Below are 13,273 nucleotides of genomic sequence, written 5' to 3'. Positions count from 1 at the left end.
GTCTAAAGCCATTTAGCCTTATTGAATGTTGCGGTGCATTTTTTTTTCTTTTTCAGAATGTATTTGTAATTGCTGCGTGTTTACCCCACGACATGCAGTCCAGCTGTTTAGCTTGGACTGACTCAATAAGCCATAATGATTTGCTGAAAGATAGAGCTGATTCGAATATAGTTGTAGAGAAATGACTGTTGTTGATTGATATTGATTGAACTTGATCTAATCAGTTATGATAGAGCAAGGATTTCAGGCAAATTAATAAATGTGCTGAGAAATGGCATTTATAAGAAATGAATTGAAATGGTCCAAGTCATCCCCCCCTTTTTTTTTTTTTTTTTTTTTTTTTTTTTACATCTTTTTACTAAATTATCATTTGGCATTTTACTTGATAGTTCAAATGTGTTTGTTTCAACCTGATTCCAAGTAAATGTCAGACTATGTGACAAGGTCCAATTTAGTTGCTGGCATTTGTTTAGGTAAACAGAGGAAAGATGGGTGTGGGAGTGTTTCAATGTTATGTGTACTGCAAAATCCTGGGTACTTCTTTCAGGTTTCCCTTGAGTCTTGAGTTCCAGGTGCCTCGACGCTGCTGTTTTACACCTTATTGAAACACAGTGGGAAAAACAAGATGATTCGTTTTCAGAAAGCATCTGTAGAAGCTGCAAATGAAATGCAAAGATTTTCTGTGAAATTCTGCTTCCTGATCCCTACTGGGCCTCGGAAAGCCCACGGTGTGTGTGCTAACCTTGCGTTCAAGTGGTCAGTTTGAAGATATAAGCTAACAGCTTGCATGTCAAAATTGTGCTAGATTGAAATATTATCACAGGATTAAATGACCCAGAGTGCTGGATATATGGAATACTGAGATAGAGCCTTGTTTTGTTCCGCCTGATTATAAATTGGCAAGTGGAGTCTATGTCTGTGCCTATTGATTATCATAGTTTTCCACTGGAGCTATTGATTTTCCCACAAAATCACCTTAGGGAATTAGAAAGAATAAATCATAATCCACTAAAAGAAAATCATTTTTAGAGCTTTTAGCAGTTCAAAGCCTCCTCAGAACAATTGTACTAGCTAGATGTCCCTGCTTCCAATTGGTTATTTGAATGCATGCCTGGCACTTTTATGATTTAAAGAGAGTGTTATGTTGTTTTGTTACCACACTGAGCCTAGCTACAGTTTCGTAGTAATCAAGGGGGACTTTCCTGCTGGCTTTTGGAAGGTGCCTGTTAATGTGTAGGCAAATGTACAGAGACACACAGAACCAGTTCTCTGCAGATCATTTCCCCCGAAGCACTGAGGGCAAGGTGATATCATACTGGGACCGGGGCTGCCCGGCTTGAAACTCATAACCCATAGGCACTCAGCTCTATCTGGCAACACAATATTTCACCCGTTCTCTCTTCCTCTCTGGTTTTGGTCATTACACATGTTAAATATACAGGGCACGTGTTATAAGACACCGCTGACTTTCACAACCAGTTCAGGCTCAGTTGGACTGAAGCCACTTCTGGTGGATGACAGAGACTTGGATTTAAAGTCTCGGTGAAAGAAAATCACGTCGTCTCAAAATCTCTTTATACGATGAAACTTTAAACTAGTTTAACTTTATGAATGGCTGTTTTTTTGTTGTTGTTGTTTTGTTTTTTACAGTTTTATGGTTGGCTTTTCTGTCAGTCAGCACGCTTTTTTTTAGACATTTTGTTACTGGTTACATTATATGGCCCAACAAAATATTCTGGTCAATTCACATCACAGGTTTGTTTGAATGTTGCTTAGTAACATCATCACAGAAGTGTTAACAGTTGTTTTTGTGCGATTATCCGACAAGAAAGGCCGTGGAAAGACAATTTTGAAAACAAGTCATTTCTCCACAGTTTGAGGTCGATTTCTGTCTGCCCGCACAATTACGCCACAAATTGGTTCACATAAAACTAGCCTCTAAGTATTTTCTTTATTTGTCCCTAATGAATGTTCTTGTTGGCAGCAGCACCGTGTTTCTGATCATGAGCCTCCCAAGTCCCGAGCTTCTTATTGTTCTCTAACATCTACCAGAGTAATGATCTCACCGGCTTTTTTTTTTTTTTTTGCTTCAATCCTAAAATTAGCTGTTGGCACTCTGAGAACATACTTCATTTGCTGAGAAACCTTTCCTATCTGGCTATGCTTCCTAAAGGTTGGAATAAGAACTGTTGTCTTTGTTCCTGTCTGCTTGTGGTCTGAATGATGGGATTAAATGTAATTTTCTTGTGTACTGGAAGGACTTAAAAGGACAAAAAAAAAGAGACAAAATGGAAACATTTGCGTTTGCTGTTAATCTGCAAGGTAGGACAAATATCAGGTTATGGTCAGGGTTGTGCTGCTCACAAAAACATTCCAGCACTGATGGCTTTTCTGTGATCTCAACCGTAGAGCATCGACAAAAAAGGAGGTTTGGAACTTTGTAAAGATTCATGGCTTAGATATATATATTATGGAAAGACGTATATTAATATATTTTAGAGAGAAACTAATATACACATGCATACACAAATCTATAAGAACTAGAGGAAACTGATGCGAAGACTTCAGGCAGAACTACGCAGTCATACATTACTATAATCCAAGCCCAAGTAGCCTGATGGAAGTCAGGCGGGTTTTTATTGGCTGCTGTTTGCTTTTCAGAAGGGGATAATATTTTCATTGTGGAGTTATTTATATAGTTTAATTTTTCTCGTAAAGTCAATAATTTATCAAGGTAATGATGGTTGGAGTGGGGAAAGAAAACAAGAAGAAGGAGGAATAATGAGATAGAAACCCCCACCTCCCTTAGAAGAATGGTCGAAGTCTTGAGGGGACTCTACTTGCTACGCTGGAACGTCTTTTGCCTCCGCACACTGATGAGCCCATACAAGCCTCTCCCCAGCTTCCATAACAGACAGAATGGTCTGTGGGGAATATATGTGTCCTTATGTATCCCTTTGCTGCTTTCATGAATGATAAGGGTATTATGCACTGTGGATGTTGGCTGTGGGTCCTGAGGTTGAAGTGAGAGGAGCGAAGAGGGAAGTTGGGGTTGAGCAGTGTTTCATCAGATGTAGTGTGGATTAGTTGAGGGGCTAGAGGGGGTTTAGTGACAGAGGATGAGAGAGGAATGGGAGGAGGTTGGGCACTGTGCTGAGATGTTTTTTGGGATTTTTTTTTTTTTACATGAGATGTTTCAAGGGTTCCTGATGTCACCGAGAGAACATGTGCTGCTGCAATTCTTTACGTGCTTTTATCATGGTCGGGCTGGCACAAGTCTTCAGCTCTTTTTACCGAATAAAGTGAAAATTGGTTTGCATTACTGTGTCATTATCACTCATGTAGTGAAATTTGTTATTCTCTTCTTGCTTTACATGTTGCCAGAGGCATCAGAGTCTGACTGAGTTTTCCTCCTGTTAGAGGACTTCCTAAAGCACATCTGGAAGAAAGAGCGACCATGCAGTTTGTAGTGTTAGAGCAGTATGTGTAGAAATAAAAGGGTGATTTTTTTTTTTGTGTCCTCTTGCCACCACTTACACATTCCTCACCCCTTCAAGTGAGCCTGGCCACAGCAGCGCTTTTTCAATAATGCTGTAACGAATGGAGTCACGTAAATATTTAAATAAACACTGACTTGCATCCAAAACAAATAGGCGGGCAGGTTTATTAAAGAGCCCTATTGCTGCCTCTGCACGCAGCTGTAGCAGAATATACAACACTTCAACTCACTGTAAACCATTTGTAATAGGGAACATACCAGAAAGATAGCAGGCGGCATGAGGAAATGCCGGGATCCCGCAATGAGGCTGTTTTTATGGTTGAGTTACTCAACCACCCGGGAAAGACATGGATGCTTTGTGCCTTTGTTGTTGTGAAGTCTGTTAAATGTGTAGTGGAAAGTTCACTGGCACTGATATGATGTTAGTGTTTCTGTGTGACTGTGGGTGTGCCAGTGCCTTTGTGTGCATTTAAACACGTGTTCAGTTGTGACTGCGAATCGCACATTTGAATGATGTGCGATTTACACTCACCACGCCACACACCCTCACACATTTTACAGCTACGTTACTGTGCCGTGGCAGTGTTGCGACGTGCATCGTGATGTGAGGCTACGCTGATTTGTTTCTCGCCCTAAAGTCAAAGTACTGTAGCGGGGTTCTGGTCTTTTCTTTTTCTCTGAGCATTTGACACTGCAGCCGTGGGCTGCAAAGACAGTGGCCTTCCACTTGCTGTGGGATTTAATGGAGCCGTTAAAGAGGATGAATAACCACCATCAGAACCCTAGAATGTTTATAAGGGACTGGACTGGCAGCTCCACAAACCAGTTGAAAGAGAAAGACGAGGGAGTGGTTGGAGAGAGAATGAAACAAAGGAGAGAAGGTAAGAGAGAGGGTGTCTGGCCAGAGTATGGCCAATAACATATTAGCCTAATGGCCTAAGAGAGGGTGAAAATGAGGACATAGCTGAGATGGCACGAGGCAGGGGGAATAACCCCACTTTAAAGGGACTCCTAGGACTTGTTAGGCCTGGCCAGGTTTAAGAGGTTTGGGCTCTCCTGTCATGTTTCTCCTTCATTTGAATTTAGGCTTGCCGCTCTCTTTCTCTCTCGCTCTCTCTCGCTCTCTCTCAATCCCCTCCCTGCAGGAATGGCAGGCGCCAAGTCACTATAACAAGATATGGCAGTTTCATTCCAAATAATGACCCTAGGATTAACAAACAGAGACCTGGAATGGTATTTAAAACCAAGCACAAGGCTTCATCCATTGTTACTGCCTATGCTGCACTTCAGCACACTTTCTGATTGGGCTAACAGACTCACTCTGGGGAAGAACATTCACAGTTTGGCCTACCCCCAAAGTAAAAAAGACAAAAAAAGGCTTTCAAAAATAGATGATCAGAAATCCACTCATTCATCGGGCTTTCTCACGGCAAAGTTAGCAAGGATTAGGACAGTCTCTCTACCTGCCAAAAAAGGAATAATTTTAAGAAATGATGGGCTCGTTGAGAACAATGACTCAGAATAATATTTTTGAGTACTATTGATTTAGGTCAGAAGTGTCCAGATGATGCTCATGGCTGCCTTTATTCACAGATTTTTGGAATCTGTAGTGACATACATGATGTGTGTGTGTGTGTGTGTGTGTGTGTGCATACATGTATTAGTACCCAATGTCACTATTGTGCATTATGGAATTAATTATGCAGGTTTATCTTGCATGCTGTGTTTCATTGTCTCATAAGCTCCTCTGCAGACATGCTCACAGTTAGCTAGTCCTCAGTTTCTTGTCATGCAAGATCCGCTCCACCCTCAAGTAACTTTCTCTTATTTTTGTAAATTGGAAGGAGATGGTACAACTGTGTATGAGTTTCTGTTTTTGGAGCTCAGAAGGGTGGCCTGTATTTACTTTAACATTTCATCAGTGATGATTCGTGAGGGTGTGAGCTCTTTATGGGTTCTATTTCAGTGTATGGTTTTTATGTTTTGTCAAGATTGTGTGTGTTTAAATGTGCTTGTGTGTGTGGTATATGCTTTTATTGTATTTTCTAATGTGGTAAAATGTTGTTTAGATAGCATAGGATGTGTACCGTGAGATAACCAGGACACTAACCAAAACTGGAAGAAACTTGCACACATACATGTACATACACAGGGAAAGCCCAGTTCTTGGGGTAATGTCTCCTTAGTCTAGACAACTGCATGACTGACAGTGGTAGCTACACACCCCTGTCTTGTCTATATCGATCCCCTGCAAAGTATGAGATACTTTTCTAATGCCGTGTAACAGGAAAACTCCAACGTATGCACAGCCCTTCACAATAAAACTCTATTGACAACTCAGTGATATCACAGCAGTTTGTGCAGCACTCTATTCATATTACTCAATGAAAGTCAGCCCATGAAACACAATCTGACCTGTCAAAGTCAATTTTTGCCATCTTTCACTTTGTGGGCATCTAGAAGGACAACGCTGGAAGTATTAAAAGGATAGGGAAAAAAACTGACGAATAAGATTGAGGGAGGTAAACTGGAAATTGCCAAATGTAAAAATAATGTAAAGTGCAACACTGATTGTAGGAATCATGACAAATAGTCCATTTCATAGTCCCCAAGTGCCAGAGGCACCTGGAGTGTGAGAAAGTACTGTTCAAGAGTCCAGACCCAATAATGAGTTTTGTTTTCTTCCACACACCCACCCACACACACACACACACACACACACACACACACACACACACACACACACACAGAGCTCAGCATCCATATACCTGTGGCCTAAGTCTCCCAGTGATATGCACACATACCTTGACCAACAAAAGTGGATCAAGGTATGTGTGCAAGGTTTGTATGTGGGTCAATGGTTAGTTAACCACCTTTTTTTTGTCATTTTCCCCACCAACATGCTGTTATTGCCATGCCAACGCATTTGGAGATATTTGGGACCATGGTGCCTGAGGGCACACTGTACAGCTGTGACATCACTGCTGTTTCTTGAAAACTGTGGGATAGGGCTGCTGAGCATTGCAGACCTTTAAATCATGGAATATGTCTTAATGTGTCTTTAGAGAGACCACCCCCCACCCCCCTTCCCTAACCTCTGACGCCCTGATGACTTTAACATCCACAGACCTCAGGTTAACCTGCTAGAATGCCCTTATGCCTCTGTCTCGTTCACCGTCTCTATATATATTTCTCACACTCTGTCTTAAGCTTCCTGTCGTCTTCTTATCAATAATTGATTTTCTTACAGTGAAGGTGCGCTTTAGTTCATATAGTTAGTAGAATGGATAATTGAATATGCTTATTACTGTGTGATTTTTGTGCTTGACTGTTGCCATGAGTGTCAGCACAGACAATCAGTGCTCGTCTGGACCACAGCAGGCACACCAGAACATGTCATGTCTAGAAGTTTGTGTGTCTGTGTGTGTTCGTGTGTGTCCGTGTGTGTGCGTGCGTATTCTCTCAGTTTCATAGTTCCCTCTCCTGCTGTAGGAGACAAGAAACCTGAGTGCCAACATTACATCATCTCAATGAAGTGTCAGTTAAACATCATATAACATGATACTTTACAGTAAATGAAAATAACAGTGAATTATGAAGAGAGTGAAATAAAGGATAAATGCAGGACAAAATTTTCTCATGTTAATAAATAAAACCCAGTTTGTATTTAAGACTTTACAAGGTGCCGCTTCACTTCTGTGGTAGCGGTTCCTTCAGGAGTCAGCTAAATGTTTCAGCAAGTCTATCAGCAGTACAAGTACACACTATGAGAAATGATGGCGCTGATTGTTTAAAAGCTTCATTACAATGTCATGCCTATCACTTTTTTCTTTCCCAGAATCACGTCCACTGTCCATCCCAATGAGGGTGATGCCTGACACCACAGCTGCGGAGTCATGGACGACGTCAGAGGAACGAATGAAGGAGCTCATTGCCCACGCCTGGGATGCTGTTAAACGGCTCACTCTGCAGGTACCAAACTGTCTTTATGTACTGGAACAGGCATACTACTCCACTGAGCTTGGATGAAAGTTCATTGATCTTTTCCATTAAGATTATTTACAGTTGTTTAGTCACTCAGTGTTACGTTTGGTCTTCACATTCCGAAGGATCAAACATACGAATGCGTACCCGGATAAAAGTTTGTACGCCTTCTGGGACAGCAATGCTTTTCCCTGACCACCTATTTCTCTCCTGTTTCTATGGTATAATATATTAAAATTTAGCTCATCCCAGCCCAGCTTTGTGCTCTCTTTTGTGAAGCCATATGGCATCCAGGGACTTCTGTTAGTTGTTAACTGATTACCCTCTTTTACATACAGATGCATATACAGTGTCTCATGTCCCATTGTGGCAAGCCAAGTTTCCGTTTGGCCTGCTGGCTGTCTTGGATGTCCCTGTCTGTCTAAGTGTCTAACTGGGAAGTTAAATGCTCCCATCGATTGTCTGTTCGCTGCATCTCGACTGGACTAGTTAGTAGAGACCACATCACAACCAGCCCCATCTGAAGCACATCAGGAAGTGCTGACAACTCTCTAACAGGCCTCCTCTTGATGCAAGAGCTGGACATCACGGTGTGTGCACATATGTGTTTCCCTGCCCATAGTAATCATGCGGGGTACATTACTGCATGGTGCATATGGATATCTTTCAGTTCAGTAATGTGTTAGGCTCAGTTTTGGCAGATTAACTACAGTATGTGAGTATTACTGGGAAAATGCTCGCCACATGTATCCAGAGTGTTAATCTTGTGTTTTCTTTTTGTTTGTTCATCAATTATTAGGGTATTAGGCCAACCACAGTAAACAACAATAACTATTGCAGCTACATTACTGTTAAAAGATTAGTGTTTCCTCTTACTAGAGTTTAAGCCAGACTCAAAGTTACGGTTACATTTAACCGTCAACAAGCTATCATGTCGTATGTCACAACAGGCATCATAAATTAACAAGATTTAATTTTTGCATGTAGTAATAGTTATACTGTTGTGAGTGCATGTAAGTCATCACAGGTGCAGAGGGGTTTTCTGTCAGTGGGCTTATTCATTGTGCCCAATGTGGCTATTCAGTTTCAGGGTTTAGTCACAGCTGAATCATTCCTTAATTTGAGTAGGGCTTTAAGGTGAGTTTCTTTGAGCATGTAAACAATAACTATTGAGGCATAAATGAAACAACTCTTCTCAAATTATTTTAATTCCTATTGCTTGGACCACACAATCTGATGTCATTCAGACAGAAAGAGAGCATGTGAATTGAAATAATTCTCCAGAACCGGCGTCCCATGTCAGTACATTGAGCTGTTTACAGTACTTTCACAAGAGTTAACTCAACCCTCTAATAGTTTGCTGAACCCGTCATTGCCTCCACTTTCCTCTGTCCCCTTCGGCTGTGTGACTGGGACCACACCACACCACATACTGCAGCAGTAATTAGGAAACACTCTGTCCTGTTGACATGGGAGTGGAAGCGAACCAAACCGAAAACCCCAACAGCTGGTACCCCAGGTCTTGGATATCCCCAAACCTGAACCACTCCATTTATTTTAGTGTGGTGTAAACAGAATACCTAATGGCTCACACTTCTGCTGCACATGTGCCCAATTTAACATGCAGGGCTTTCTTCTGACTTTTACAGAAGAGAGAGGAGCAAGAAGGACAGAAAAAAGGTTGGGTTAATGAGACTGGGGGATACAAAGTTACCAAAGTATTTATTATTCTTCAGCTTCTGAGACCACTTAAGACTGTTTAAACAGAACATAGAGATGTGATAGCTAGTGATAGTGTAAACCTCTATTTTTTTTTAAAAATCCATAGCACTTGTCTGAAATGTGGTTATGATGCTTTGTTGCTGTGGCATTATTTTTCATCTTACAAATGCACAGCGACCAACAGTAAGACTGGAAGTGTTTTTATTTTAATAGGAATGAGATTCAAAAATATTGATGCATAAAGTGAAAATGTCTGGGGGTGCCATCAGTACAGTAATTAATCATTATAATTAATCCTTAACGTAATTTAGAAAAAATAAACTTTTCACTTTACCTCCGTCTCAGTCTTATTTGAATATTCAAGCTTATGTAATGTCTTATCCCTCTCAAAATATGAAACCAGAATAGCAGCTGGACAAACAGAACATGCACGGTTTCTGTGTGGAGTTTTATGCTCTAAAGTCAGTCTTTTCATCATATTTGCCTTTTTTAATAGGACCAACAAACTATGTTAGCATAGTTAACATAGATTCCTAAACACAGCTTATTTGAATCCATGAGTGCCACACTCTAATCTGTGATATCGCTTCGATTTAAATTATGTGGAGTCCTAGCTATCTCAGTTTGTAAGAGTCTTACCTGTTTAGGAATAATAGAGGACACATACAATGAAAATATCCAAGTCATTATTCATAAATAATTAAAGCGCCATCAAAAAAGTAAAGAGACTGTCCGTGACAAAGTCAGGCAGCTGATATTGAAAACAGAAAAGCTTGCTGGCTCTTAGACAAATGGAGTTTACACATTACCTATGCTAATTACTTCTTGGATGAACAGAGGTCTCACTCTTTCACTCGCTTAGAGCAATAGAGCCAGTGTCCATTGCAACATGCATGATGGACTCAGAGTGTTCTGTCCAACACACATCATCCTAATTGTGCATGCTTTGGGGAGCTTTGTTTTAGGTAATGTAATATGTTTTTCTATTATTTTTTTTAAATAGTCACTTGACATTGGGCACTGTTGTAAATGCTATTTAAGCTGGAGTAGTGTGAAACGTCTACGAGTGCCTCCTGCACTCATCCTTGGAGCTTTCACCCACAGCTTTTCTTTCCACTTGTGCTTCTGGTCATTGCAATTTACCACATCTCCTGAGCTCTTCATTTACCTTTTGGTTTCTTACGGCCTTCTGTGTTCTATGTGTTTACTCTCCCTCTTGTTTCCTACTCCTCTCCCCCACTGCTCAGCCATAGCACTTTTCATCCAGCCATCTCCCCTTCTCCACCCTATTCTCCTGAGGACACCCATGTTCTTTTTTGGCCCTGATAATAATTGCAAGTGATCAGGATGGTGATTCTATTTCAGGAATTTTAAAATGATTCCTTCTATTTAACACATGAATGTGTTCAGCACTGGCAACAGAGCACGTTGCTACCAAAACTGAAATGGGATCTGCTGAAACAGAGAGACCGTTGCCATGGAAAAATGAAGTAACACTGCTCCCTGCAGCTGCCATGCATTAATGAGTAGGATACTTTTTGAGAAAGAAAAAGAGGGAAAAAAGCAGTGGGGTAAAAAAGGTAAAGCGGTGGAAAGGAGAGGGAGGTGTAGGAAGCTAGGAAGAACACCGGATAAAAATGGGAAGAAGCTGAGGTTGAAGGCAGGAGGAAAGTGAGAGATATACAGAAAGGAGAATCATGTGCACTGGATTTGGTGTGGCTCAGATCAAGCTGGCCAGATGGTTTCCATGAACAGGATCTGACCCCCAGATTGAGTGCTTTGTGCAGGCACATTACTTCATCCTCTGCCCCCCTCCCTTCATCCTATCATCCTTCCATTCAACACCTCATCCTCCCTGTCTGTCAGAACCCACAATTTCCAAGTGATTTGTAATTACAGCTTTAATTTTGGGCCACTTTAAACACCATGTTTCTTTCAGTATTGGGGTGATAAATTGTCAGCTTTTAAACTTGACAGTCATCTTACAAATCCTGAGAGATGCTGGCTCATCTTAATCATAAGCAAGATCTTGACTGGTAGATATGGCATACTAAAAAATAATTCAGGCTTCTATCATACAGCAAGTCTAAATCCATATATTAACATTTAGCATGATAAATCTGAGTGCACAAAAATAAATGTTATAATTTTGCAATGAGATTGTTTAAAACGGATGTGCTTAAAAAACACAAAGCAAAAAAGAAACAATTTAACTAACCTGTTATCACCTCACACACAAAACCTACCCACACACTCCTTAGAGTATTTGGTCCCAAACAATATGATAATATGTCAAATAATATATTTCACATTTATTAGCATTTAAATAATACATGCACACATTATGAATGGGGTACACATATTTTACATTATTTATTACAAAAAAAATTGCAGGACACAGTTAATCTGTCTTAAATCTTGATACATATGAGAGTCCGTGATGTAATAGAAAATGAATTGCTGTGTTTCAGCATATGAACAGCATATGAAAATGAATAGCCTGCTATAATTGCTTGCAGTTCCTGATTGTTTAAGTGCTGATTGGCTGAGTGCAAACAGAGAGGGAGGTTAATGCTAAGGACAGAAGGGGTCTCTTCTAACATTTAGTCTCTGCAAGACTGTTCAGCGATTTGAGGGTGACAGCAAAAGAATAAAGAACGAGGGAAGGACAGAAGGCGGCACAGGGTGAGGTAGTTAGTGAATATGAAAGAAAGACGAAAAGAAAGTATCGCCTGATCTAAATCAAGAGCTCACAATGCAAAAGTAGATGTCATTGGCTGTTTACCCAGTGAGAACACTGTGCGTGGGTGTATGTATGCACACGTTCACATCTTGACGGGTGTGTGTTAATGTGCATGTGTGGCCAGAATCCCATTCCATCATCTGCCGCTGTGTCAATACACTAATGACCTCAGAGCCATTATAGACGCACTCACATATTTGACCCTCTCACCGGACTGTACTGGAAAAGCGCTTACTGAGATTCTCCTGTGTTTTTAGCCTCTTGAATCTCAGCAGTTTAGAGACTTGGAACTGATTTTGGTTGAAAAAACCCTCCCGATACACTACAGCGAGTACAGATTTGCCACAGAAGCTACAATTGCTGACAGAATTGGGATGTTTTAAAATTGTCATAGAAAAATGATGTGCAGTTTATGCCCTGATCTTCTGAATGTGTCTTGGAAAGCTAGTTTGGACGGGAATCTAGTTAAATTGTTGGAGCACACATCCACCCTTTGTCTCGGGACAATGAAGGAAGCTGTGCCAAACACAGGTCGAATCAGATCAGTTGGGGTTTAGAACAGCCCGGTTTGGCCTGCTTCACTGGGTCACACCGTATAAATCAGTAGTGGTGAAAATCTGCCAGAGTTAGCCCTTGAATCCTCTTTTCATCTGCAGTCCATCACCATTTGATCCAACTTGGCCTGTATTACATACTGCATAACATTATCACAGCCACCTTGACTCTATTCAGTTAGCCAAAGGCAAAATTGTCTGACCACACCACCACTATAGATAAACCAAGCCAAGCTTGCTTTTGGCCAAACTTTAGTCAACCCGTGTTTGTATCTGAGGACTTTGCTCTAAGCTGTCAGTTATTCCATGAATCTTGCATCACTTATAATCTAACTTTTAGGCAATCTCTCTCAGCTAGAATAATCTAGCCCTTGGTGCTGCTCAGCCAAACATCAGCTATGTATTCAGACTTAATTTGACAGGGTCCCACTTATGCTTTTTTGGAGGTGCCACAGTTGTCCTTTTGTGTAGGTATTTCACTGCAGAAGAGGGTTTTTAACCTACTGGGTCCATGCAGTCCCCCAAAACCTCAAAAGCATGGAGCTCAGTTGTGCTTAGGTTGAATATTGGTTAGCTGACATATAGACTAGAACAAGAAAGGCACTGACACCCTTCACCCATTCCAGAGATCACCAGGAACAAGAGAAGCACGAAAAAATATCAAAAGTATGTAACAGTATGAAAAGCATAGACAGTGGCGGCACAAATGAATTAATGATTGAGTTGTTTTTTACTTCAGTTCTTTGTATTTTATAACGTCACTCTCTTCCG

General features: G+C 40.8%; 1 protein-coding gene across 3 annotated transcripts in view; it reads left to right on the top strand.

Annotated features, from left to right (window-relative positions):
• Positions 1-13,273, top strand: part of LOC116315277 (vacuolar protein sorting-associated protein 13B) — a 298,439-nt gene that overhangs the window by 126,097 nt on the left and 159,069 nt on the right. For all 3 annotated transcript variants that reach the window (XM_039619055.1, XM_039619054.1, XM_031733531.2), the window contains one exon: positions 7,338-7,471. In XM_039619055.1, the coding sequence (XP_039474989.1) occupies positions 7,338-7,471 (134 nt within the window). The remainder of the gene's footprint in view (positions 1-7,337; positions 7,472-13,273) is intronic.

This window comes from Oreochromis aureus, linkage group 11 (genome assembly GCF_013358895.1).
Source record: "Oreochromis aureus strain Israel breed Guangdong linkage group 11, ZZ_aureus, whole genome shotgun sequence".
NCBI classification, from domain to species: Eukaryota; Metazoa; Chordata; class Actinopteri; order Cichliformes; family Cichlidae; genus Oreochromis; species Oreochromis aureus.
The sequence above is the reverse complement of the archived record's forward strand: the minus strand, read 5'-3'. Positions and strand labels throughout refer to the sequence as shown.